The 25023-nt window shown below is 45.4% G+C and overlaps 1 protein-coding gene across 3 annotated transcripts in view; it reads left to right on the top strand.

Annotated features, from left to right (window-relative positions):
- The window catches only part of TMEM125 (transmembrane protein 125), a 73501-nt gene extending 49635 nt beyond the window's left edge, over positions 1-23866 (top strand). For 2 of the 3 annotated variants that reach the window (XM_030206209.1, XM_030206210.1), the window contains exons 3-5: positions 6414-6511; positions 7397-7472; positions 21714-23866. In XM_030206209.1, coding sequence (XP_030062069.1) covers positions 22031-22690 — 660 coding nt within the window. In that variant the 5' untranslated portion in view covers positions 6414-6511; positions 7397-7472; positions 21714-22030 and the 3' untranslated portion in view covers positions 22691-23866. The remainder of the gene's footprint in view (positions 1-6413; positions 6512-7396; positions 7473-21713) is intronic. The other variant, XM_030206211.1, reaches the window with a different exon arrangement.
- The last annotated feature ends 1157 nt before the right edge of the window (positions 23867-25023 follow it).

Raw genomic sequence — 25023 nt, 5'->3', positions numbered from 1 at the left:
TATCAAACTGAGCTCTCTTTTTCATCAAGCACTGCCATTTCCTCCCCTCACCCTCCCCACTGACAGTTTGAACTTCGTGGGTGTGGCTTGGATCTCTTTCAGGGAGAGAAAACTAACAACTTATAGCAGCAGCTTCAGAGAGCATTTTCCATCTCACAGATAGGCTGCAGAGAATACCTTCTCCTGCTTTAGACTTAGCCTGGCCTCAGAATGACATCCTATAGTATATCTCCTATCAAACTGAGCTCTCTTTTTCATCAAGCACTGCCATTTCCTCCCCTCACCCTCCCCACTGACAGTTTGAACTTCGTGGGTGTGGCTTGGATCTCTTTCAGGGAGAGAAAACTAACAACTTATAGCAGCAGCTTCAGAGAGCATTTTCCATCTCACAGATAGGCTGCAGAGAATACCTTCTCCTGCTTTAGACTTAGCCTGGCCTCAGAATGACATCCTATAGTATATCTCCTATCAAACTGAGCTCTCTTTTTCATCAAGCACTGCCATTTCCTCCCCTCACCCTCCCCACTGACAGTTTGAACTTCGTGGGTGTGGCTTGGATCTCTTTCAGGGAGAGAAAACTAACAACTTATAGCAGCAGCTTCAGAGAGCATTTTCCATCTCACAGATAGGCTGCAGAGAATACCTTCTCCTGCTTTAGACTTAGCCTGGCCTCAGAATGACATCCTATAGTATATCTCCTATCAAACTGAGCTCTCTTTTTCATCAAGCACTGCCATTTCCTCCCCTTTGAACTTCGTGGGTGTGGCTTGGATCTCTTTCAGGGAGAGAAAACTAACAACTTATAGCAGCAGCTTCAGAGAGCATTTTCCATTTCACAGATAGGCTGCAGAGAATACCTTCTCCTGCTTTAGACTTAGCCTGGCCTCAGAATGACATCCTATAGTATATCTCCTATCAAACTGAGCTCTCTTTTTCATCAAGCACTGCCATTTCCTCCCCTCACCCTCCCCACTGACAGTCAGGGTTGCCAGGTGGAAAATTTTTTTCCAGCCCACTGGAGCCCAAAAAACAGCCCAAAAACCGCCCAAACACAAACCCCGCCCCTGACACCCCCGCCCCCGCGTCATCACCCCCGCCCCCGCCGTCATCAACCCCGCCCCCGCCGTCACCGGCCCCGCCTCCCACGTCACCGGCCCCGCCTCCCCGTCATCGGCCCCGCCTCTCACGTCATCGGCCCCGCCTCCCCGTCATCGGCCCCGCCTCCCACGCCATCGGCCCGCCTCCCACGTCACTAACCCCGCCCAAAACGTCATTAACCCCACCCAAAAACGTCATTAACCCCGCCCCCCCGCGGCCAAAAAAAACCGCCCGAAGCACAAAAACCAGCCCAAAAAACCGCAACCCGCCGCGGGCAAAAATTTCCCGCGGCGGGTCGCGGAAAACCGCCCAATTGGGCGGTAAAACCGCCCACCTGGCAACACTGCTGACAGTTTGAACTTCGTGGGTGTGGCTTGGATCTCTTTCAGGGAGAGAAAACTAACAACTTATAGCAGCAGCTTCAGAGAGCATTTTCCATCTCACAGATAGGCTGCAGAGAATACCTTCTCCTGCTTTAGACTTAGCCTGGCCTCAGAATGACATCCTATAGTATATCTCCTATCAAACTGAGCTCTCTTTTTCATCAAGCACTGCCATTTCCTCCCCTTTGAACTTCGTGGGTGTGGCTTGGATCTCTTTCAGGGAGAGAAAACTAACAACTTATAGCAGCAGCTTCAGAGAGCATTTTCCATCTCACAGATAGGCTGCAGAGAATACCTTCTCCTGCTTTAGACTTAGCCTGGCCTCAGAATGACATCCTATAGTATATCTCCTATCAAACTGAGCTCTCTTTTTCATCAAGCACTGCCATTTCCTCCCCTCACCCTCCCCACTGACAGTTTGAACTTCGTGGGTGTGGCTTGGATCTCTTTCAGGGAGAGAAAACTAACAACTTATAGCAGCAGCTTCAGAGAGCATTTTCCATCTCACAGATAGGCTGCAGAGAATACCTTCTCCTGCTTTAGACTTAGCCTGGCCTCAGAATGACATCCTATAGTATATCTCCTATCAAACTGAGCTCTCTTTTTCATCAAGCACTGCCATTTCCTCCCCTCACCCTCCCCACTGACAGTTTGAACTTCGTGGGTGTGGCTTGGATCTCTTTCAGGGAGAGAAAACTAACAACTTATAGCAGCAGCTTCAGAGAGCATTTTCCATCTCACAGATAGGCTGCAGAGAATACCTTCTCCTGCTTTAGACTTAGCCTGGCCTCAGAATGACATCCTATAGTATATCTCCTATCAAACTGAGCTCTCTTTTTCATCAAGCACTGCCATTTCCTCCCCTCACCCTCCCCACTGACAGTTTGAACTTCGTGGGTGTGGCTTGGATCTCTTTCAGGGAGAGAAAACTAACAACTTATAGCAGCAGCTTCAGAGAGCATTTTCCATCTCACAGATAGGCTGCAGAGAATACCTTCTCCTGCTTTAGACTTAGCCTGGCCTCAGAATGACATCCTATAGTATATCTCCTATCAAACTGAGCTCTCTTTTTCATCAAGCACTGCCATTTCCTCCCCTCACCCTCCCCACTGACAGTTTGAACTTCGTGGGTGTGGCTTGGATCTCTTTCAGGGAGAGAAAACTAACAACTTATAGCAGCAGCTTCAGAGAGCATTTTCCATCTCACAGATAGGCTGCAGAGAATACCTTCTCCTGCTTTAGACTTAGCCTGGCCTCAGAATGACATCCTATAGTATATCTCCTATCAAACTGAGCTCTCTTTTTCATCAAGCACTGCCATTTCCTCCCCTCACCCTCCCCACTGACAGTTTGAACTTCGTGGGTGTGGCTTGGATCTCTTTCAGGGAGAGAAAACTAACAACTTATAGCAGCAGCTTCAGAGAGCATTTTCCATCTCACAGATAGGCTGCAGAGAATACCTTCTCCTGCTTTAGACTTAGCCTGGCCTCAGAATGACATCCTATAGTATATCTCCTATCAAACTGAGCTCTCTTTTTCATCAAGCACTGCCATTTCCTCCCCTCACCCTCCCCACTGACAGTTTGAACTTCGTGGGTGTGGCTTGGATCTCTTTCAGGGAGAGAAAACTAACAACTTATAGCAGCAGCTTCAGAGAGCATTTTCCATCTCACAGATAGGCTGCAGAGAATACCTTCTCCTGCTTTAGACTTAGCCTGGCCTCAGAATGACATCCTATAGTATATCTCCTATCAAACTGAGCTCTCTTTTTCATCAAGCACTGCCATTTCCTCCCCTCACCCTCCCCCACTGACAGTTTGAACTTCGTGGGTGTGGCTTGGATCTCTTTCAGGGAGAGAAAACTAACAACTTATAGCAGCAGCTTCAGAGAGCATTTTCCATCTCACAGATAGGCTGCAGAGAATACCTTCTCCTGCTTCCACCCACCCTACCCCTCTACCCACCCACCCCTAGTGACATGTCTTATATAACCTCCCTATCAACCCACTCATTACTTTACCTCACCCATTTCTATTCTTCTATCACCTTCTCCCACTACTCCAACCAGAGTTACACCTAATCACACTGACCACCCTTCAACATCTTCTGTCCTTCTGTGACTGTTCTCTTGTGCTTGACTGCTTAAATATTTTAAATTTAAATGCTTTACTTTTTGTCTATTAGATTGTAAGCTCTTTGAGCAGGGACTGTCTTTCTTCTGTGTTTGTACAGCGCTGCGTACACTTTGTAGCGCTCTAGAAATGTTAAATAGTAGTAGTAAAGGACAGCAGAAAAAGACCAGTATTGGCTGGAGTTGAACCTGCTGTTCCATGCGGGTCACATCCCTCTATTCCAGGGGTGGGCAAAGAGCAGATGGTATAATAACCCGATATAAGAGCAGGGGTAGGCAACCTCGGTCGTCAAGAGCCGCAACCTAGCTGGGTTTTCAGGATTTCCCCAATGAATATGCATGAGATCTATTTGTAAGCACTGCCTCCATTGCTTACGATCTTTTGCATTTTCGTTGGGGAAATCCTGAAAACCTGACTAGGTTGCTTACCCCTGCCCTTATTCGGGTTATACTCTCTGCCCCCTTTACCTTTCTGGAAGTGTGAAACTCATTGAAGTCTTGCTTTTATCCCATCCTTTTGCTATGTAGGGATGGACCATACAGGTCTTTATCTGCCCTCATTTTCTCTGTTACTATTCTCTGTATTCGTCCTCTGCCTTTTTTGTGCTGAAATATCTTTATTAAAAATTGGAACAATTAAACAACATACAAATGCAACAGCAACAGACATCGTGCAGCATCTTGAACAAATTAGAAAAGACATTTTTAGAGTAACTGCTGCAAGAAATGGGAGTTACTGTCCCGTTTCACAAGGACTCCCATGTGTAACTCTAAAAATGTCTTTTCTAATTTGTTCAAGATAGAGACCTGCACAGGAACGGGGTTCACGGGAAACCCGCGAGATTCCCTTGGGGACGTAAGCAGTTCTGCGGGGTTCCCGTGGGGACAGAGGCAGTTCCTGCGGAGTTCCCGTGGGGATGGAAGTAGTTCTGCGGGGTTCCCGTGAAAGTGTAAGCTGTACCTGCACTAGCCTCTCATCTACTGAGTACCAAGTTCTTTGAGTGCTGTCTCCTTCTCCTCGCTTTAACAGCTCAAATGTGGAAAGTCTTCCATTAATGAAGTGGTAGAGACACAAATGATAACAGAATTCAAAAAGGCATGGGATGAACAGAGAGGATCTCTAATTAGAAAATGGAAGTTATAAAACACCTAACCTTAAATGGCTGCATGTGTGTGGATGATGAACTGTTTCTCATATATGGCAATCTGGTTTAGGATGGGCTGGAAAGGGCTTAGACAGCAACCTCAGTGGCTGGGACATGAGGACAGTGCTGGACAGACTTTTATGGTCTGTGTCTCACAAATGAGAATCCAAATAGACTGGAGTGGGCTTCAACGGCAGCTCCAACAGTTGGAACATAGGGATAGGGCCAGATAGACTTCTATGGTCTATGTTCCAGAACCACCAAAGACCATAATCAGTATATAATATCACACTCGTTGATTTAATCATGAATGGATAATGAGTGTGACTATTGGGCAGACTGGATGGACCATTCAAGTCTTTATTTGCTGTCATTTACTATGTTACAATTAATCCTCTTTGCTCCCGGGCTGATCAGCAGACCTCAGCTCTGACACAGGTAAGAGCATCATATGTCACCTAACCTACTGGCGTGTGCATGTGGCGACCTCTCAGCACACAGTGCTAGTAAATCAGAGACAAATCTTACATGTGCACACCAGTGTTCCAAGTTTCAGCTTCCATTCCTTCCTTTCCTACAGTGCTGTGGCTTAAATCCAGAGAGAGACAGAGAGCTGACTGGAATTTTCTTTTATGTACCATTAAATTCTTACAGGGATGGGTGGGGATGGGTTAAATTCTTGCGGGGACGGGTGGGGCGGGTTGGGATGGGTTAAACTTTTGCGGGGACGGGTGGGTAAGATTCCAGTGGGAACGGGTGGGGACGGGTAAGATTCCAGCAGGGACGGACGGGGATGGGTAAGATTTCTGTCCCTGTGCAACTCTCTAGTTCAAGATGCGACACGATGCCTGTTGCTGTTGCATTTGTATGGGGTTCAATTCTGGTCGCCGTATCTCAAAAAAGATATAACGGAATTAGGTTTAATATACCATTTCTTGTTGAAACAAATCAAAACGGTGTACAATAAATATAAAGTTTAAATATAGGAAATGAATGCCAGTCAACAAAATCAAGAAAGCAGTCAATAAATCAAGGCACAGATGGACAACAAACAGACATCCAAGCAATCAGTCCATAAAATTTAGGGTTCTTCAGCTTGGACAAGAGACAGTTGAGGGGGGATATGATTGAGGTCTACAAAATCCTTAGTGGTGTAGAACAAGTAGAAATGAATCGATTTTTCACTCTTTCAAAAAGTATAAAGACACTCAATAAAATGATATGGAAATAGTTTGAAAACAAATAGGAGGAAATATTTTTTCATTCAAAGAATAGTTAAGCTGTGGAACTCACTGCCAGAAGATGTAGTAACAACGGTTAAGTGTATCTGGGTTTAAAAAAGGTTTGAGCAAGTTCCTGGAGGAAAAGTCCATAGTCTGCTATTGAGAACGGACATGGGGAAGCAACTGCTTGCTCCAGGATTGGTAGCAGGGAATATTGCTGCTAATTGGGTTTCTATCAGGTACTTGTGACTTGGATTGGCCACTGCTGGAAGCAGGATACTGAGCTAGATGGACCATTGTTCTGACCCAGTATGGCTATTCTTATGTTCAGTAATTTTGGGGTGCTTGCTTGTATTTTGTATTGGTATTCCAGACTCCTCATTCTCTTTCGAACTGTTGAGCAGAATTAACATGTCTCTTTTTTTGTTTTCAGATGGGGGAAGCTCTAAGTCTCCCAGTGATTTCTGGATCTACTGTTCGATCTTGCCTATCGGTACCAAAGTCTTAAATCTGGCCCTGGCTGACAAGCAGGTAAATTATCTGGCTATTTTTTCACCTGAATATCTGGATAATTTTGTGCTCTTTCAGCCAGATCCCCCTATTTGTCTGAGTAGTTTTGTCACTAAACATTTCTGAATAAGGAATTGGGTGAATATTTAAAGGGGCAGATTTATTGGGGTGAAAGTCAATTATACCCCCTAATCCTTTTGAATAAGGATCTGAACATTCCTTATGTAAAATACATTCGATTCAGGATTTTCTTGAATTCTGACATATCAGATGTGATTACTGCCCTGAACAGGACAGGTACAAATCAAGGTAAGGTAAACACAAAAAGTAGCACATGTGAGTTATCTTGTTGGGCAGACTGGATGGACCGTGCAGGTCTTTTTCTGCCGTCATCTACTATGTTACTGTATCCTTTCAGCCTGAATGTTTGCGAAGGCTGTTCAGCTCAGATAAATTATTTTTATTATCTGTTTTGCTGATTTTCTGCTCTGGCATTTGTTTTCTGGTCTGTATAGGAATTATAGGTAATAATTTTATCTTGATTATACGATTTTTATATTTTTTGTGATAATTACCTAATATTACAACTTATTTTATCTCAACATAAATGTTTTTACTGCTTATTCTTCCCTCAGACATTTGCCAGGATAGAAACACATTATTCTGTAGCTCAGGATTTGCTTTTTTTCTTTTTTTTTTGTATCACATTTGAACATCAATCCCTTTTTTTGCCTTTCAAGCATTTGTTGGCTGAAGAGAGGGGGATCATTTAAAGGGTTAAATCTCTTTTGAAACCAGGCAGCTGAGGCACTTGGTGACAAGAGACAGAGCTCAGAGTGACTCAGAGAAAGCATATGCAGCTGGTTGTGACTAGAGATTGTTCATTGACTCTGGCTTATGTCTCAGCTACCAGCAGCATTCACATCCTTGGCACAGAGAAGGAAGACAGCACACCCAGGCATCTTCTGATTCCTCTTCCCAGGTACTCTCTAATACCCATCTCCAGCAATCCCCTGATTCTCTTTCTCAGCTACTCTGTAATGCCTATCTCCAGCAATCCTCTGATTCCCTTTCCCAGGTACTCTCTAATGCTCATATCCAACAATCCTCTGATTCCCTTTCCCAGGTACTCTCTAATACCCATATCCAACAATCCTCTTTCCCAGGTACTCTCTAATACCCATCTCCAGCAATCCCCTGATTCTCTTTCTCAGCTACTCTGTAATACCCATATCCATCAATCCTCTGATTCCCTTTCCCAGGTACTCTCTAATACCCATATCCAACAATCCTCTTTCCCAGGTACTCTCTAATACCCATCTCCAGCAATCCCCTGATTCCCTTTCCCAGGTACTCTCTAATACCCATATCCATCAATCCTCTGATTCCCTTTCCCAGGTACTCTCTAATACCCATATCCAACAATCCTCTTTCCCAGGTACTCTCTAATACCCATCTCCAGCAATCCCCTGATTCCCTTTCCCAGGTTCTCTCTAATACCCATATCCAACAATCCTCTGATTCCCTTTCCCAGGTACTCTCTAATACCCATATCCAACAATCCTCTTTCCCAGGTACTCTCTAATACCCATCTCCAGCAATCCCCTGATTCCCTTTCCCAGGTACTCTCTAATACCCATATCCATCAATCCTCTTTCCCAGGTACTCTCTAATACCCATATCCATCAATCCTCTGATTCTCTTTCTCAGGTACTCTGTAATGCCTATGTCCAGCAATCCTCTGATTCCCTTTCCCAGGTACTCTCTAATGCCCATATCCAACAATCCTCTGATTCCCTTTCCCAGGTACTCTCTAATACCCATATCCAACAATCCTCTGATTCTCTTTCCAAGGTACTCTCTAATACCCATATCCATCAATCCTCTGATTCTCTTTCCCAGGTACTCTCTAATACCCATATCCATCAATCCTCTGATTCTCCTTCCCAGGTACTCTCTAATGCTCATCTCTAGCAATCCTCTGATTACTTTTCTCAGGTACTCTCTAATGCCTATCTCCAGCAATCCTGTGATTCTTTTTCCAGATATTCTTCAATGCCAATCCTCAGGAATCCTCTGATTCCTTTTCCCCAGTACTTTCTAATGCCCATCCTCAGGAATCGTCTGATTCCCTTTTCCAGATATTTTTTAATGCCCATCCTCAGGAATCCTCTGATTCCCTTTTCCTGGTACTCTAATGCCCATCTCTAGCAATCCTCTGATTCCCTTTTCCTGGTACTATAATGCCCATCTCTAGCAATCCTCTGATTCCATTTCCCAGGTACACTCTAATACCCATTTCCAGCAATCCTCTGATTCTCTTTCTCAGGTACTCTCAAATGCTCATCCTCAGGAACCCTCCGATTCCATTTCCCAGGTAATATCTTATGCCTATCCTCTGGAATCCTCTCTTTCCCAGGTACTCTCTAATGCTGATCTCCAGCAATCCTCTGATTCCCTTTCCCAGGTGCTCTCTAATGCCCATATCCAGCAATCCTGTGATTCATTTTTCCAGATATGCTTTAATGCTGCGTATGTCTAGTAGCGCTTTAGAAATGATAAGTAGTAGTAGTAGTAATGCCAATCCTCAGGAATCCTCTGATTCCATTTCCCAGGTACACTCTAATGCTCATCCTTGGGAACCATCTGATTCCCTTTCCCAGGTATTCTCTAATGCTCATCTCCAACAATCCTCTGATTCCCTCTCCCAGGTACTCTCTAATGCCCATGTCCAGCAATCCCCTGATTCTCTTTATCAGGTACTCTCTAATGCCTATCTCCAGCAAATCTCTGATTCCCTTTCTAAGGTACTCTCTAATACCCATATCCAACAATCCTCTGATTCTCCTTCCCAGGTACTCTCTAATGCTGATCCCCAGCAATCCTCTGATTCCCTTTCCCAGGTACTCTATAATGCCCATATCCAGCAATCCTCTGATTCCTTTTTCCAGATATTCTTTAATGCCAATCCTCAGGAATCCTCTGATTCCATTTCCCAGGTACTCTATAATGCCCATCCTCAGGAATCCTCAGATTCAATTTAGCAGGTACTCTCTTATACCAATCTCCAGCAACCTTCTGATTCCCTATTCCCTTTTCCAGGTATTCTCTAATGCCCATCTCCAGCAATCCTCTGATTCCTTTTCCCACGTACACTCTACTACCCATCTCCAGCAATCCTCTGATTCTCTTTCCCAGGTACTCTCTAATGCCCATCTCCAGAAATCCTCTAATTCCCAGGTACTCTCTAATGCCCATCTCCAGAAATCCTCTAATTCCCAGGTACTCTCTAATGCCCATCTCCAGCAATCTTCTGATTCTCTTTCCCAGGTACTCTCCAATGCCCATCTTCAGCAATCCTCTGATTCCCTTTCCCAGGTACACTCTAATGCTCATCCTCAGGAACCATCTAGTTCTGTTTCCCAGGTACTCTGCAATGCCCATCTGCAGCAATCCTCTGATTCTCTTTCCCAGGTAATACCCATCTCCAGTAATCCTCTGATTCTCTTTCCCAGGTACTCTCTAATGCTCATCTCCAGCAATCCTCTGATTCCCTTTCCTTGGTACTCTGTAATGCTCATCCTCAGAAAACCTCTGATTGCCTTTCCCTGGTACTCTGTAATGTTCTCCCTGAGGAATCCTCTTTCTCAGGTACTCTCTAATGCCCATCTCCAGCAATCCTCTGATTCCCATTCCCAGGTACTCTCTAATACCCATATACAGCAATTCTCTGCTTCTCTTTCCCAGGTACTCTCTAAAGTGCCCTTCTCCTGCAATTCTCTGATTCCATTCCAAGGTACCCTCTAATGCTCATCCTCAGGAACCCTCTGATTCCCTTTTTCAGGTACTCTCTAATGCCCATCTCCAGCAATCCTCTGATTCCCTTTCTTGGGTACTCACTAATGCCCATCTCCAGCAATCCTCTGATTCCATTTCCTAGGTACTCTCTGTCACAGAACCCGGGATGGTGAGCCCTTGGGCTGCAGCCAGGCTGCAGCAGACAAGTCCTCTTTGGAGGCTTGTCTGCTGCACTCAAGACAAGCAACAAGCACCACTTGAAAAGGGAGATAGACCACTCAGGCAGGCCGCAAAGCGAATCTGGAACCCACTTGTACAGAGTCCAAGCATACGGGCCTGATGGCCGAACTGGAACCGAATCATACCAGAGGGAAGGGGAAAGAAACAGAATGCAATATCTTGAGCAAGTACTTCTCGAGGAGTGCGCACACACACTGCACTAAACTGAGCCACAAACAAGGGGTCAAAAGACCTTACACACAGGCACAAAGAAACTGAAGGGGAAAAGACAACCCCACTTAGACTCACATGGTAGAAACCACAAGTAAAAGATAAGAAAATTACACAGGAAGGCAGCACAGGACTGGGCTTAGAACCCCACCTTTAAATGAATAGTCCTAACCAAGTCAAACAGACATCTCACAGACAGGTAGCTCAAGGATGAGCTAGTAGTCCCAGCTAAACGGAAGAGCTGTCCACTCGTGCTATACAGAGAGGCAGCTCGAGGCTAAGCTAGTAGTCACAGTAAACAGAAGAACCACCCACTCAAACAGAATCAAACAAAGAGGATGCACAGGACTGTGCTAGTAGACACAGGTAAATGGAAGAAATGGCCCACTCGTGCCACACAGAGAGACCGCTCAGACAGAAAGCACACAAGAAAAAACTCAAGACAAGGCCACACAAAGGAACACTCATGACTATGCCATACAGAACTCAAGGATAAGGAAAGCCAATCATGAAGGAACAGTCTAAGCTGTACCATACAGCACTCAGGGAAGAGGGAAGCCACTCAAAGGAATACTCAAGGGTGTGCCACCAGACACTCAATGGAAAAGGGAAGTCAATCATAGGAATACACTAGGCTGTGCCACACAGCATTCAAGGGAAAAGGGAAGCCACTCATAGGAACACTCTAGGCTGTACCATACAGAACTCAAGGGTAAAGCGAAGCCACTCATAAAAATACACAAAGCTGGGCCACAGAGTCAAATAACAGACACTAGAGACAAAGGGAAAGCTGCCTTTACATACAGAAATCAGATAAGGAGGAATGCTCACAAGACTCAGGAGACAGACACAGCAGACAAAGAGTTAAATCAGGCTAAAGGGAAGGGCTGCTTCTCATAGGCGCCCGGTATAAGAGGCTTGGGGAGGCTAAGCCTCCCCAGCCCAACCGCTGCCCCCACCCCGCAAGCTGCAGCCTTCCCCGTCTGCCCTCAGCTGCCATTTCCTGCCTTCTTCCAGCCCCCCCGATCTCCCGCTCCCCCGCTCCCCCCGTCGTCAATCATCTCGCGTCTGCCCGCCCCTCAGCTGCCCGATAGCCCTCATTCCCTTCCTGCCCTCGCCCTACCTTAAAATATTGTAATTTTCCTGGAGCGGGCGGCGCCGCAGGCTCCAGCCTTCCCTCGCATGGCTCCGCCCTCTTCTGATATTTCCTGTTTCTGCGAGGGCACCATGCGAGGGAAGGCTGGAGCCTGCTGCTCCTTGCAATGCCGGCTTCTCTTGGCATAACCTCCCCGTCTCAGCATCCGGCTGCAGCTTAACCCCACACTGACACTAACTACTTCCCCTTGTAGGAGAGACGCAGACACGTATCTACAATAACAACCAGCCGCAAGTCTGGCTTCCAGGATTGGCTTCTCATCACAGATTGGCTGCCCCAGCTACCACTAGACTGTAGCTGACCACTCAGCATGGGCATGAAGTGGAAAGGCGGGTGTGAGCTTGTTGCCATGGCTACCCTGTGATTTCCTTATTGCTAGGGAATATAGTTCTTCAGGATGCCTGCAGGCTGGATTATGAGAGCAGAAGAAGGCAGGAGGCAGCAGCAAGGGAGCATCTGGTACAAGTTTACCCAGAGGTAAGGCAGAGAGACAAGTCCCCTCTCACGCAGAGTGCCACTAATCAGAGAATGTGACAGGCAAATAAGGACTAGGGCTATTCACTGCTCCAAGTCCTGAACAGAGGAGAGATATGAAACACAGCAGGAGGTATGAAAGAGGAGAGACTTACAGAGTGCAAAAAGATATAAAGTAGACTGGACAAGAGATTGAGAGAGATAGGAAAGAAGAGACAGAAAGAGGGAGAGAATGATAGGTAGCAAGGTGAAGAGATAGAAGATGAATGGAGGTTAGAGAGATTTACCAGTTAAGGGAAAGGGGGGAAGAAGGAAAAGTTGTGCATAGTGTTTTGCAGTTGAGCGATTGTGGTTAGTATATGCTTTGAGCAACCACTTTATTCTTTGACATATGATACTGTTAGAAATATGCAATCTGTCCCTAAAATCGAGTGTAGTACCGGAAGACTGGAGGGTAGCCAATGTTACTCCGATTTTTAAGAAGGGTTCCAGAGGAGATCCGGGAAATTATAGACCGGTGAGTCTGACGTCGGTGCCGGGCAAGATGGTGGAGGCTATTATTAAGAATAAAATTGCAGCGCATATACAAAAACATGGACTGATGAGACAAAGTCAGCACGGATTTAGTGAAGGGAAGTCTTGCCTCACCAATCTAATGCATTTTTTTGAGGGGGTAAGCAAACATGTGGACAATGGGGAGCCGGTTGATATTGTATATCTGGATTTTCAGAAGGCGTTTGACAAAGTGCCGCACGAAAGACTCCTGAAGAAATTGCAGAGCCATGGAATCGGAGGTAGGGTATTATTATGGATTAAGAACTGGTTGAAAGATAGGAAGCAGAGAGTAGGATTGCGTGGCCAGTATTCTCAGTGGAGGAGGGTAGTTAGTGGGGTCCCGCAGGGGTCTGTGCTGGGTCCGTTGCTTTTTAATGTATTTATAAATGACCTAGAGATGGGAATAACTAGTGAGGTAATTAAATTCGCCGATGACACAAAATTATTCAGGGTCGTCAAGTCGCAGGAGGAATGTGAACGATTACAGGAGGACCTTGCGAGACTGGGAGAATGGGCGTGCAAGTGGCAGATGAAGTTCAATGTTGACAAGTGCAAAGTGATGCATGTGGGTAAGAGGAACCCGAATTATAGCTACGTCTTGCAAGGTTCCGCGTTAGGAGTTACGGATCAAGAAAGGGATCTGGGTGTCGTCGTCGATGATACGCTGAAACCTTCTGCTCAGTGTGCTGCTGCGGCTAGGAAAGCGAATAGAATGTTGGGTGTTATTAGGAAGGGTATGGAGTCCAGGTGTGCGGATGTTATAATGCCGTTGTATCGCTCCATGGTGCGACCGCACCTGGAGTATTGTGTTCAGTACTGGTCTCCGTATCTCAAAAAAGATATAGTAGAATTGGAAAAGGTACAGCGAAGGGCGACGAAAATGATAGTGGGGATGGGATGACTTTCCTATGAAGAGAGGCTGAGAAGGCTAGGGCTTTTCAGCTTGGAGAAGAGACGGCTGAGGGGAGATATGATAGAAGTGTATAAAATAATGAGTGGAATGGATCGGGTGGATGTGAAGCGACTGTTCACGCTATCCAAAAATACTAGGACTAGAGGGCATGAGTTGAAGCTACAGTGTGGTAAATTTAAAACGAATCGGAGAAATTTTTCTTCACCCAACGTGTAATTAGACTCTGGAATTCGTTGCCGGAGAACGTGGTACGGGCGGTTAGCTTGACGGAGTTTAAAAAGGGGTTAGATAGATTCCTAAAGGACAAGTCCATAGACCGCTATTAAATGGACTTGGAAAAATTCCGCATTTTTAGGTATAACTTGTCTGGAATGTTTTTACGTTTGGGGAGCGTGCCAGGTGCCCTTGACCTGGATTGGCCACTGTCGGTGACAGGATGCTGGGCTAGATGGACCTTTGGTCTTTCCCAGTATGGCACTACTTATGTACTTATGTACTTAATAAAAGGTATTAATTGTGACTTATTTTTATTTATTTTTTTGTGTGTGTTATCAGCCAATTATGGATTTAAGCTCCACCCCAACCCGCCTCCAACCCTGCTCCAACCCCGCCCCCTTTAGCCTCCCCAAACAGTTGGGCCACCGACCGCCTATGCTGCTTCTAAAACACATCAGAAATAAGCAGGGCTTACACTGCAGTCAAAGGTTTAAAGCAAGCAAAGGGAAAAACAACAATGTTCTTACCAGAATTCAGCCTGCACACATATCTAGGTAGGGAAAGGAAAGGCAGGCAGAGACAGAACACATCCAGCTGCACGGGAGCAAGGTAATCAAGGAAAGCAGCTGGTCTGGCAACAACCGGCTCTCTGAACAGTGAAAGGTAACAAGGGAAACCACACAAGGAAACAGAACAGGCTTATGCTGGAGAGTCTAGATAACAAGAAAGGAATCTATTCAGGTTCAAATCAGAACCACACACACACAGAACAGGGCTTTGCTTGGGAGCAAAGTTAACAGACTAGTAATCCACACAGGTTTAAAGCAGAACAACACACACAGACAAACAGAAGAGGGCTTTGCTTGAGAGCAAACCTAACAGGAAAGTAATCCATACAGATTCAAACCAAAACCAATCACACAGGGCTCAAGGCTTTGTCCAAAGGTACAGCATAACAAGGAGACCAGTTCCCTCAGAATCACACAACAGTACAACAAGAAAAGGAAAATAGACCTGTTGCAAAGGCCACGCAAGAAAGCTCCCTATGTCCTTATAAAGGAGTAGGCTGATGATGTCACAAGTAGGAAATAAAGCAGAAGCAGGGAGACCAAAGCGAGGCTTGGCTTACAGGAAGAACAACAATAGGGAAAAAGGCAGGCTGGGGAGGTCACAGAGCTAGAGATACAGAGAAACAGTACGTCTGGACATAAGGGCACAGCCACAACTGTAACACTCTCTAATGCTCATTCCCAGGAACCCTCTGATTCCCTTTCCCAGGCACTCTCTAATGCCCATCTCCAGCAAGCCTATGATTCTCTTTCCCAGGTACTTTCTAATGCCCATCTCTGATGCCCTTTCCTAGGTACTCTCTAATGTCCATCCTCAAGAATCCTCTGATTCCCTTTCCCAGATACTCTCTAATGGCCATCCTCAGGAATCCTCTGATTCTCTTCCCCAGGTACTCTCTAATGCCCATCCTCAGGTACACTCTGATTCCCTTTCCCAGGTATTCTCCAATGCCCATCTCTAGCAACCCTTTGATTCTCTTTCTCAGGTACTCTCTAATCCTCATCCTCAGGAACCCTCTGATTCCCTTTCCCAGGTACTCTCTAATGCCCATCCTCAGGAACCCCCTGATTCCCTTTCTCAGGTACTCTCTTATGCTGATCTCCAGCAATCCTCTGATTCCGTTTCCCAGATACTCTCTAATGCCCATCCTCAGGTACACTCTGATTTTCTGTCCCAGGTACTCTCTAATGCCCATCTCTAGCAACCCTCTGATTCCCTTTCTCAGGTACTCTCTAATCCTCATCCTCAGGAACCCTCTGATTCCCTTTCCCAGGTACTCTCTAATGCCCATCCTCAGGAACCCCCTGATTCCCTTTCTCAGGTACTCTCTAATGTCCATCCTCAAGAATCCTCTGATTCCATTTCTCAGATACTCTGTAATGCCCATCCTCAGGAATCCTCTGATTCCATTTACCAGGTACTCTCTAATGTCCATCCTCAAGAATCTTCTGATTCCATTTCCCAGGTACTCTCCAATGTCCATCCTCAAGAATCTTCTTATTCCCTTTCCCAGGTACTCTCTAATGCCCATCTCCAGCAATCCTCTGATTCCTTTTCCCAGGTACACTCTACTACCCATCTCCAGGGCTGGTCCTAGGGTTTCTGGTGCCCTCCTGCAGCCTATTAGTCAGCGCCCTTACCCATCCAGGGGCGGGATCATTATGGCTCCGCCCCATACAGTAGTCACACCCCTTTTACTAGCCATGGCATCATTGAAAATATTACACCTGTCTTCCCTTCCCTCCTCTCCATCCATCCATCCATGTCCAACAATTCTCTCCCTGCCCTCCCCTCCATCCACCCATGTCCAGCAACTCCCCTGCCCTCCATCCATCTATCTATCCATATCCAGCAATTCTCCTCTCCCCGGCTTCCCCCCTCCAACCATCCATATCCAGCAATTCTCCTCTCTCTCCCCTGCCCTCCCCTCCATGTCCAGCAATTCTCCTCTCTCCCTGGGCCATGCCCTCCCATCCATGTCCATCTTGGTCCATCGATGCTCCTCTCTCCCCTTCCCTCCTCCATCCATCCATATCCAGCAATTCTCCTCCTTCCCCTCCATGTCCAGCAATTTCTCCTCTCTCCCTGGGCCCTGTCCTCCCATCCATGTCCATCCTTGTCCATCGATGCTCCTCTTTCCCCTTCCCTCCTCCATCCATCCATATCCAGCAATTCTCCTCCCTCCTCTCCCCTCCATGTCCAGCAATTTCTCCTCTCCCTGGGCCCTATCCTCCCATCCATGTCCATCGATCAATGCTCCTCTCTCCCCTGCCCTCCCGCTCCTATGTCCACCTGCCCTCCCTCTTCTCTGGTTTAAATCTTGTGTTTAAATTTACCTCCGATGTCGCAGCAGCTGCGCAGCATCAGTGAAAGCGCTGCTGCCGACGTCTCCCAGCCTTCCCTTCACTCGTTCATTCCCTCAGAGTCCCGCCTTCTTCTGATGTCATTTCCTTGCAAGGGCGGGACACTGAGAGGGAACGAACGAGCGAAGGGAAAGCTAGAGACGTCAGGCAGCAGCGCTTTCACTGACACTGTGCAGCTGCTGTGACGTCGGAGGTAAATTTAAATACAAGATTTAAATGCCCCAGGGCGGCACAGGTACTGGAGCAGGAAACCGAAGGCAGGGCTGCTGTTGGGGTCCGGGAGCTGAGGTAAGCGCTAGGGTAAACATGGCATGGTGGCGCCCTCCAGAGGTCAGCGCCCTCCTGCCATGCTTACCTCGCTTACTGGATTGGACCGGCCCTGCCCATCTCCAGCAATCCTCTGATTCTCTTTCCCAGGTACTCTCTAATACCCATCTCCACAAATCCTCTGATTCCCTTTCCCAGGTACTCTCTTATGGCCATCTCCAGCAAACCTCTGATTCTCTTTCCCAGGTACTCTCTAATGCCCATCTCCAGGAAGCCTATGATTCCCTTTCCCAGGTACTTTCTAATGCCTATCTCTGATGCCCTTTCCTAGGTACTCTCTGATGTCCATCCTCAAGAATCCTCTAATTCAATTTCCCAGCTACTCTGTAATGCCCATCCTCAGGAATCCTCTGATTCTATTTCCCAGGTACTCTTTAATGCTCATCCTCAGGAGCCCTCTGATTCCCTTTCCCAGGAACTCTCCTGCACTCGCTGCCAGAAGCTCTCTGATTCCTCTTTCCAGTTACTCTCTAATTTCCAGCTCTGGAAACCATCTGATTCTCTTTCCCAGATGCACTCTTTAATACCTATCTCCAGGAGCCCTCTGATTTCCTTTTCCAGGTACTCTCTAATGCTCATTCCCAAAAACTCTCTAATTCCCTTTCCCAGGTACTCTCTAATACCCATCCTCAGTAACCCTCTGATTCCATTTCCCACATAGTCTTTAGTGTTCATCCTCAAGAAACCTCTGATCCCTTTTCACAAGTACTTTCTAATAGTCATCCCCAGGAACTCTTTGATTCCCTGTCACAGGTACTCTAATGCTCATCCTCAATAATGCTCTGATTCCTTTTCCCATATACAATCTTTAGTGTTCTTCCTCAGGAAGCCTTTGATTCCCTTTCCAGGTACAGTATTTGATGACCATCTCTAATTAAATTTCCATTCCCAAGTACTCCTTAATGCCCATCCCTAGGAACACTCTGACTCCCTTTCTTAGTTATTATTATTTATTGCATTTGTATCTCACATTTTTCCACCTCTTTGCAGGCTCAATGTGGCTTACAATACATCATGAATGGTGAACATATATAGAGAGTAGACTTTTAGTGTTAGAGAAGGATTTTGGGCAACATGATAATGATAAAACATGATAATAGTATAACGAGCAGAAATTGTAAGACAGTTCTGAATAGATGTGGAGGAGTTGCGTGTATTCACATTGGTAGATCTTTGCGGTATGCCTTGTTGAAGAGATAGGTCTTCAGTCATTTGCGGAAGTTCGTTAGTTCGTAGATCTTTTTTAAGTTGCGCGGCAATGTGTCCCATAACTGTGTGCTCAAGTAGGTAAAGGTTGATGCGTGCATTCGTTTGTATTTTAGACCTTTGCAGTTAGGGAAGTGCAGATTAAGGAATGTGCGGGATGCTTTTTTGGCATTTCTGGGTGGTAAGTCTTTCAGGTCCGACATGTAGGCTGGTGCATCTCCGTGAATGATTTTGTGGACTAGGGAGCATATTTTGAACGTGATGCGTTCACCTTCTTTGATGCCTATCCTTAGGAGTCCCCTTTCTAATTCTTATACTGAGATTCTCTCTGAAACCCATCATAATGAACCCTCAGATTCCTCTTACCAGGTACTCTATAATTCCCATCTCCAGGAATCCTCCGATTCTGTTTCACGTGTACTTTCCAGCACCCTTCCCTGGAACTCTCTGACTTTACATGTTGCTATCTGTGCCAATACCCACAAGTCTGTTTCTGTTTTCCCAGGTGCTCTCTAATTCCCATCAAGAGCCCTCTACTTCCCATCCCCAGAAACACTCTGATTCCCTTCCCAGGTACTTTCAGCAGGCATCCCAGGAGCTCTCTGACTGCCTTCACAGGTACTTTCTAACATCCAACCTCAAGAAATGGAGCTCTCTGACTCCATTTCCCACGTACTCTCTAATGCCCATCTTCAAGTACCCTCATTGTCTTTTCCAGGTACTCTCTAATGCCTGTCTTCAAGTACCCTCTTATTCTCTTTTCCAGGTACTCTCTAATGCCCATCCTCAAGTACCCTCTTATTGTACATAAGTAATGCCATACTGGGAAAAGACCAAGGGTCCATTGAGCCCAGCATCCTGTCCACGACAGCAGCCAATCCAGGCCAAGGGCACCTGGCAAGCTTCCCAACGTACAAACATTCTATACATGTTATTCCCGGAATTGTGGATTTTTCCCAAGTCCATTTAGTAGCGGTTTATGGACTTGTCCTTTAGGAAACCGTCCAACCCCTTTTTAAACTCTGCTAAGCTAACCTCCTTAACCACTTTCTCCGGCAACGAATTCCAGAGTTTAATTATACGTTGGGTGAAGAAAAAGTTTCTCCGATTTGTTTTAAATTTACTACACTGTAGTTTCATCGCATGTCCCCTAGTCCTAGTATTTTTGGAAAGCGTGAACAGACGCTTCACATCCACCTGTTCCACTCCACTCATTATTTTATATACCTCTATCATGTCTCCCCTCAGCCATCTCTTCTCCAAGCTGAATAGCCCTAACCTCCTTAATCTTTCTTCATAGGGAAGTTGTCCCATCCCCGCTATCATTTTAGTCACCCTTCGCTGCACCTTTTCCAATTCTACTATATCTTTCTTGAGATGCGGCGACCAGAATTGAACACAATACTCAAGGTGCGGTCGCACCATGGAGCGATACAACGGCATTATAACATCCTCACACCTGTTTTCCATACCTTTCCTAATAATACCCAACATTCTAGTCGCTTTCCTAGCTGCAGCAGCACACTGAGCAGAAGGTTTCAGTGTATTATCGACGACGACACCCAGATCCCTTTCTTGGTCCGTAACTCCTAACGTGGAACCTTGCATGACGTAGCTATAATTCGGGTTCTTTTTTCCCACATGCATCACCTTGCACTTGCTCACATTAAACGTCATCTGCCATTTAGCCGCCCAGTCTCGTAAGGTCCTCTTGTAATTTTCACAATCCTGTCGCGATTTAACAACTTTGAATAACTTTGTGTCATCAGCAAATTTAATTACCTCGCTAGTTACTCCCATCTCTAAATCATTTATAAATATATTAAAAAGCAGCGGTCCTAGCACAGACCCCTGAGGAACCCCACCTACTACCCTTCTCCATTGTGAATACTGCCCATTTAACCCCACTCTCTGTTTCCTATCCTTCAACCAGTTTTTAATCCACAATAGGACATTTCCTCCTATCCCATGACCCTCCAATTTCCTCTGTAGCCTTTCATGAGGTACCTTGTCAAAAGCCTTTTGAAAATCCAGATACACAATATCAACCGGTTCCCCTTTGTCCAGGTAGTCTCTAAAGCCCATCCTGAAAGGACCTTCTTAATATTTTTTCCAGGTACTCTCTAATGCCCATCCTCAAGTACCCTCTTATTGTCTTTTCCAGGTACTCTCTAATACCCATCCTCAAGGACCCTCTTATTGCCCTTTCCAGGTACTCAATTTTCAAGTTCATTAAGACTTTCTATCCTGCCTCCCGGGTACTCCCATTGAGGCAGTTTACATTCTAATAAAAGAGGGGAGGAATCCTATGTAACACAAGTCAGATAGCAAGGTGACAGGGATAGAAGTACAATATAGATAGGAAAGGGGTGGATGGGTACATACAAAAGAGGCATACTAGTGTCTTCCAGATTCCATGTGTTTGTCAAAATTTAGGCATAAGTGTGAAGGTCTGTCAGCTGAAGGCATCAGAAAAAAACGATGCCTTCAGATCAGTTTTGAACTTGGCAAGAGATGTTTGAGTATGGAGATGTTGAGGTAGTAAATTCCATAGCTGGGGACCTTGTACAGAGAATATGGAGTCTTCAGTGTGTTCATATACTTTCTAATGCCCATCCTCAAGAAACTTCTGATTCCCTTTCCCAGGTACTCTCTAATGCCCATCCTCAAGAAACCTCTTATTGTCTTTCACAGCTACTCTCTAATTCCCATTCTTAGGAACTCTCTGATTCCGTTTCCCATTTTCTCTCTGAAATGCATCCTCAGAAACCCACAGATTCATTTTCTAGGTACTGTCTGAAGCCCATCCCCAGAACTCTCTGATTCCCGTTCCCCAGTGTTCTCTAATACCCATGTCCAGGATCCCTCTGATTCCTGTTGCCTCATTCTGTCCAACCCACATCTATTTTTTTTGTTACATTTGTACCCCGCACTTTCCCACTCATGGCAGGCTCAATGCGGCTTACATGGGGCACTGGAGGGTTAAGTGACTTGCCCAGAGTCACAAGGAGCTGCCTATGCCTGAAGTGGGAATTGAACTCAGTTCCTCAGTTCCCCAGGACCAAAGTCCACCACCCTAACCACTAGGCCACTCCTCCACTCCAACCTTTGAAGGCCATCCTCAGAAGCTTTCTAATTCCTATTCTCAGGAAATGCACTATATGAATCTCACTTTCTACCTTTTGCAAATTTCAGGTCAGAGGTAGAAGTGTCTTGCAGACCAAGTGCTGGGCTAAAACCCCGAATCTTCAAGAAACCACTAGAGAGCTGTGGATGCTGAATGCAAAAGTTCTACTTTGTCAAACAGAAGAACTGTGGCCATTTTGTTAGAGATACTCCTGTTGCATTTTTGGGTACCAAATTTTCCCAGATCTGAGATAACTTATTCATAAGTTTATATTAGAAATGGAACACAAGGTCAACACAGAATACAGAAAAGTTGCAAGTAGAGATGCCTATCCTGTTCCTTGATGTGATTTTACAAATATAAGTCTCAGTAAGTGAAACTCACAATGCCAGAGCTGGAGGAAATGACGCCTCCCCAGGCCTCTGGGATTCCAGACCGCATCCAGAGGAATATTTTGGAGGAGCACATTGAGCTGCGGTGGTCCCAAGACTTCAAGAGGTCTGTGGTATGCTACAGTCTGGCAATAGTTCTGATCCTCATGTGTGGAGTAGGAGGGATCCTTCTCCTCTACAGCACTAGCAGTCGCTCTGGAGAGTGGCGCTTGGCCATTGGCACCATTCTCTGCATCTTAGCTCTCCTCATTCTCATGAAGCAACTGCTCAGCTCAGCCATTCAGGACATGAACTGCATCCGTAGCCAGGAACAGATTGACCTGCTCAAGAGTGGTGGCTTCTCAGATGCTGTGGTACTGTACATAAGTGCAATCATTATTTTCACCTGCGGCATTGTTTTGATTGCCATGTCCATTTCTACACCACAGGTGAATTCCTCGAGGCCTCTAAATACAATGTTCAGTGTTGGGGTGGCTCTAGCAGTGATTGGTGCTTTCATATTCCTCTGTGTCATGCTTTATACTATCGCCAGATGGTGCATTCAATTTCCCAGGATCCTCAGCAGAGGCAACATCGGAGTGTTCACCATCTCAGGAAGACTTTCTGAAAACCAAAGACGAGAAACCACTTCCAGCATAGCTAACTTGATTTAATCCTCAGCGAGAAGCTCAATTTGCATGTAAACTTGACATGTCTCAACTTAATTCAACCCTGGAAAAGGGAGATACTGCTATACACTGTGATCAGCTTGACATAAAGTTGGAGACATTGATTGTCACAGTCATTCAAGCTTCACCTCTACAAGGGTTCAATTAAGTGTAAAGCCTTCATGTGCTATACTTTACCATGGAGAAGGTCAGATGTCCTTGAATGGGTCAGTTCATGTTGAAAGATTGTTATAGTCCCAGCTAACATGTTGAAAGACCATTATACATACCTCAGTAGAATGAAGCAATAAATACCATGTCTGAATCACTAACATTAATCTGGGAAGAAGTGAAAGAGTCTGTATGGCTGAGTAAGAATGGCTTCAGAATACAGACTGCAAGGAAACCCCAGATCTGCGTACAGTGACCTACGAATGCACTAACCCAGGTGCTCGGGTGGAGAAGGGGGAGATACCAGTGGCGTAGCCAGGAATATTCAACAGGGGAATGCGTGTCTAGTGGGGTTGGGGTTATTGCACAGTTCCTAATAATTAGGCTCTCACACTCACACACATCACTGATTGAAATGTTAGATACAATACTGATGCCATTTCATAAGTATAATGATAAAAACATTTAAAATTAAAGGCTTCTTTTATCAAACTGTGCGGCAATACCGACAAAGCCTATTCAAAGTGAATGGGCCTTGACAGCATTGCTGTACCGGGGACCGATAGCGCAGTTTGATAAATGAGGCCCTAAGATTCACATTGAAATATATGTATTCAATAAACTGAAAAATCTATACAATATAAACCATGTAAGTATTGCAGGCAAAACAAGAAATATAAATTGATAAATGTAATACAAACTTATAAAGGATATGCAACCAAAGTAAACTGACTAAACAAAGAAAAAAGTGTTACTTAATAGTGAAATGATTAAAAGTAATTAATTTAAATTGACCCAACAAGTGGACACCCTGGAGGGAGTAGACACATGAGAAGTGATCTAAATAAATGAGAAGATCTAACATTTGGCATCTAGAATTGAATTCAAAGAAGTGTAGAGTGATGCACATGGGGTGTAGAAACCCAAGAAAGCTATGTTTGCTAGGGGTGATGAGCACAGTCCAAAAAAATCTAATTGAATTTGATTATTTGCCTATCCAGATCTTGAGTTTAAGGCGAGATATAAATTCAGATACAGTTGGTGGGTCCCTGCCTGGCCCAGGGATCTACGTTTTTGATAGATTGCCAAATGGCCACCAGACTTCAGCTCTGCTAGTCTTTAGTTTGCTGTTGAGCTAACACAACCCCCCACATATATTCAGAACTATCTAACAATATCTGCTTGTTTATTCATATATTATGTTTTATCATTATCTTTTTGCCCAAGATCTTTCTATAACACTAAATGTCTATTTTCTATTTCCATCACTCATGATGTGTTGTAAGCCACATTGAGCCTGCAAAGAGGTGGGAAAATGTGGGATACAAATGCAATAAATAATAATAATAATAACAACAACATATTATCTATATTGTCTCTTCCTAATGTTTGGCATCTGTATTAGCTGTACCTAATGGTTAGAGCAGCAGGTTGAGAACCAGGAAGGCCAGGGTTCAAATCCCACTGCCGCGCCTTGAGATCCTGCACAAGTCACATAACTCTCCATTGCCATAGGTACATTGTCAGATTTGGATAGGCAAATAATCAAATCCAATTAGCTGTTTTTGGTATGTGCTTATCAACCTCTCACCCCATAACAAATATAGTTCTCTTGGGTTTCTACACCCCATGTGCATCACTCTACATTTCTTTTACAAAGTCACACGGCATTCTTTGAATGGGCTGTGTTGGCATTACAGCACTGGCAGCCGCTAGTGCAACTTTGTAAAAAGGGGGGGGGGGGTTAGATTGTGAGCCCTCAAGGGACAGGAAAATACTTACTGTACCTGAATGTAACTTGCCTTGAGCTACTACTGAGAAAGGTGTGATCTAAATCCAAATTCCAGTATCAGGCACACTGTGAAGTAATACAAACCACAACAAATGTCACCCAAGACTTACAGAGCGATTCTACCATCCTATATAATAATTTGCAACTCCAACGTTCCATCGCTCTCTGGCTGCCTGGGTTCGTAACATCTCATGATGTCAGTCAGCCAGCCTCCAGCGTTCCCTTCCCCCTCACTGCCCCACCCTCGCGTCAAAACGTAATGACATCAGAGGGCGGAACAATGAGAGGGAAGGGAATGCTGGAGGCGAGCTGACGTCAGGATGTTACCAACGGAAGGAAAGCCAGCCAGGCCAGTCAGAAAACGATGAGGAACAAA

Source organism: Microcaecilia unicolor, chromosome 6, assembly GCF_901765095.1.
Source record: "Microcaecilia unicolor chromosome 6, aMicUni1.1, whole genome shotgun sequence".
NCBI lineage: Eukaryota > Metazoa > Chordata > Amphibia > Gymnophiona > Siphonopidae > Microcaecilia > Microcaecilia unicolor.
The sequence above is the reverse complement of the archived record's forward strand: the minus strand, read 5'-3'. Positions and strand labels throughout refer to the sequence as shown.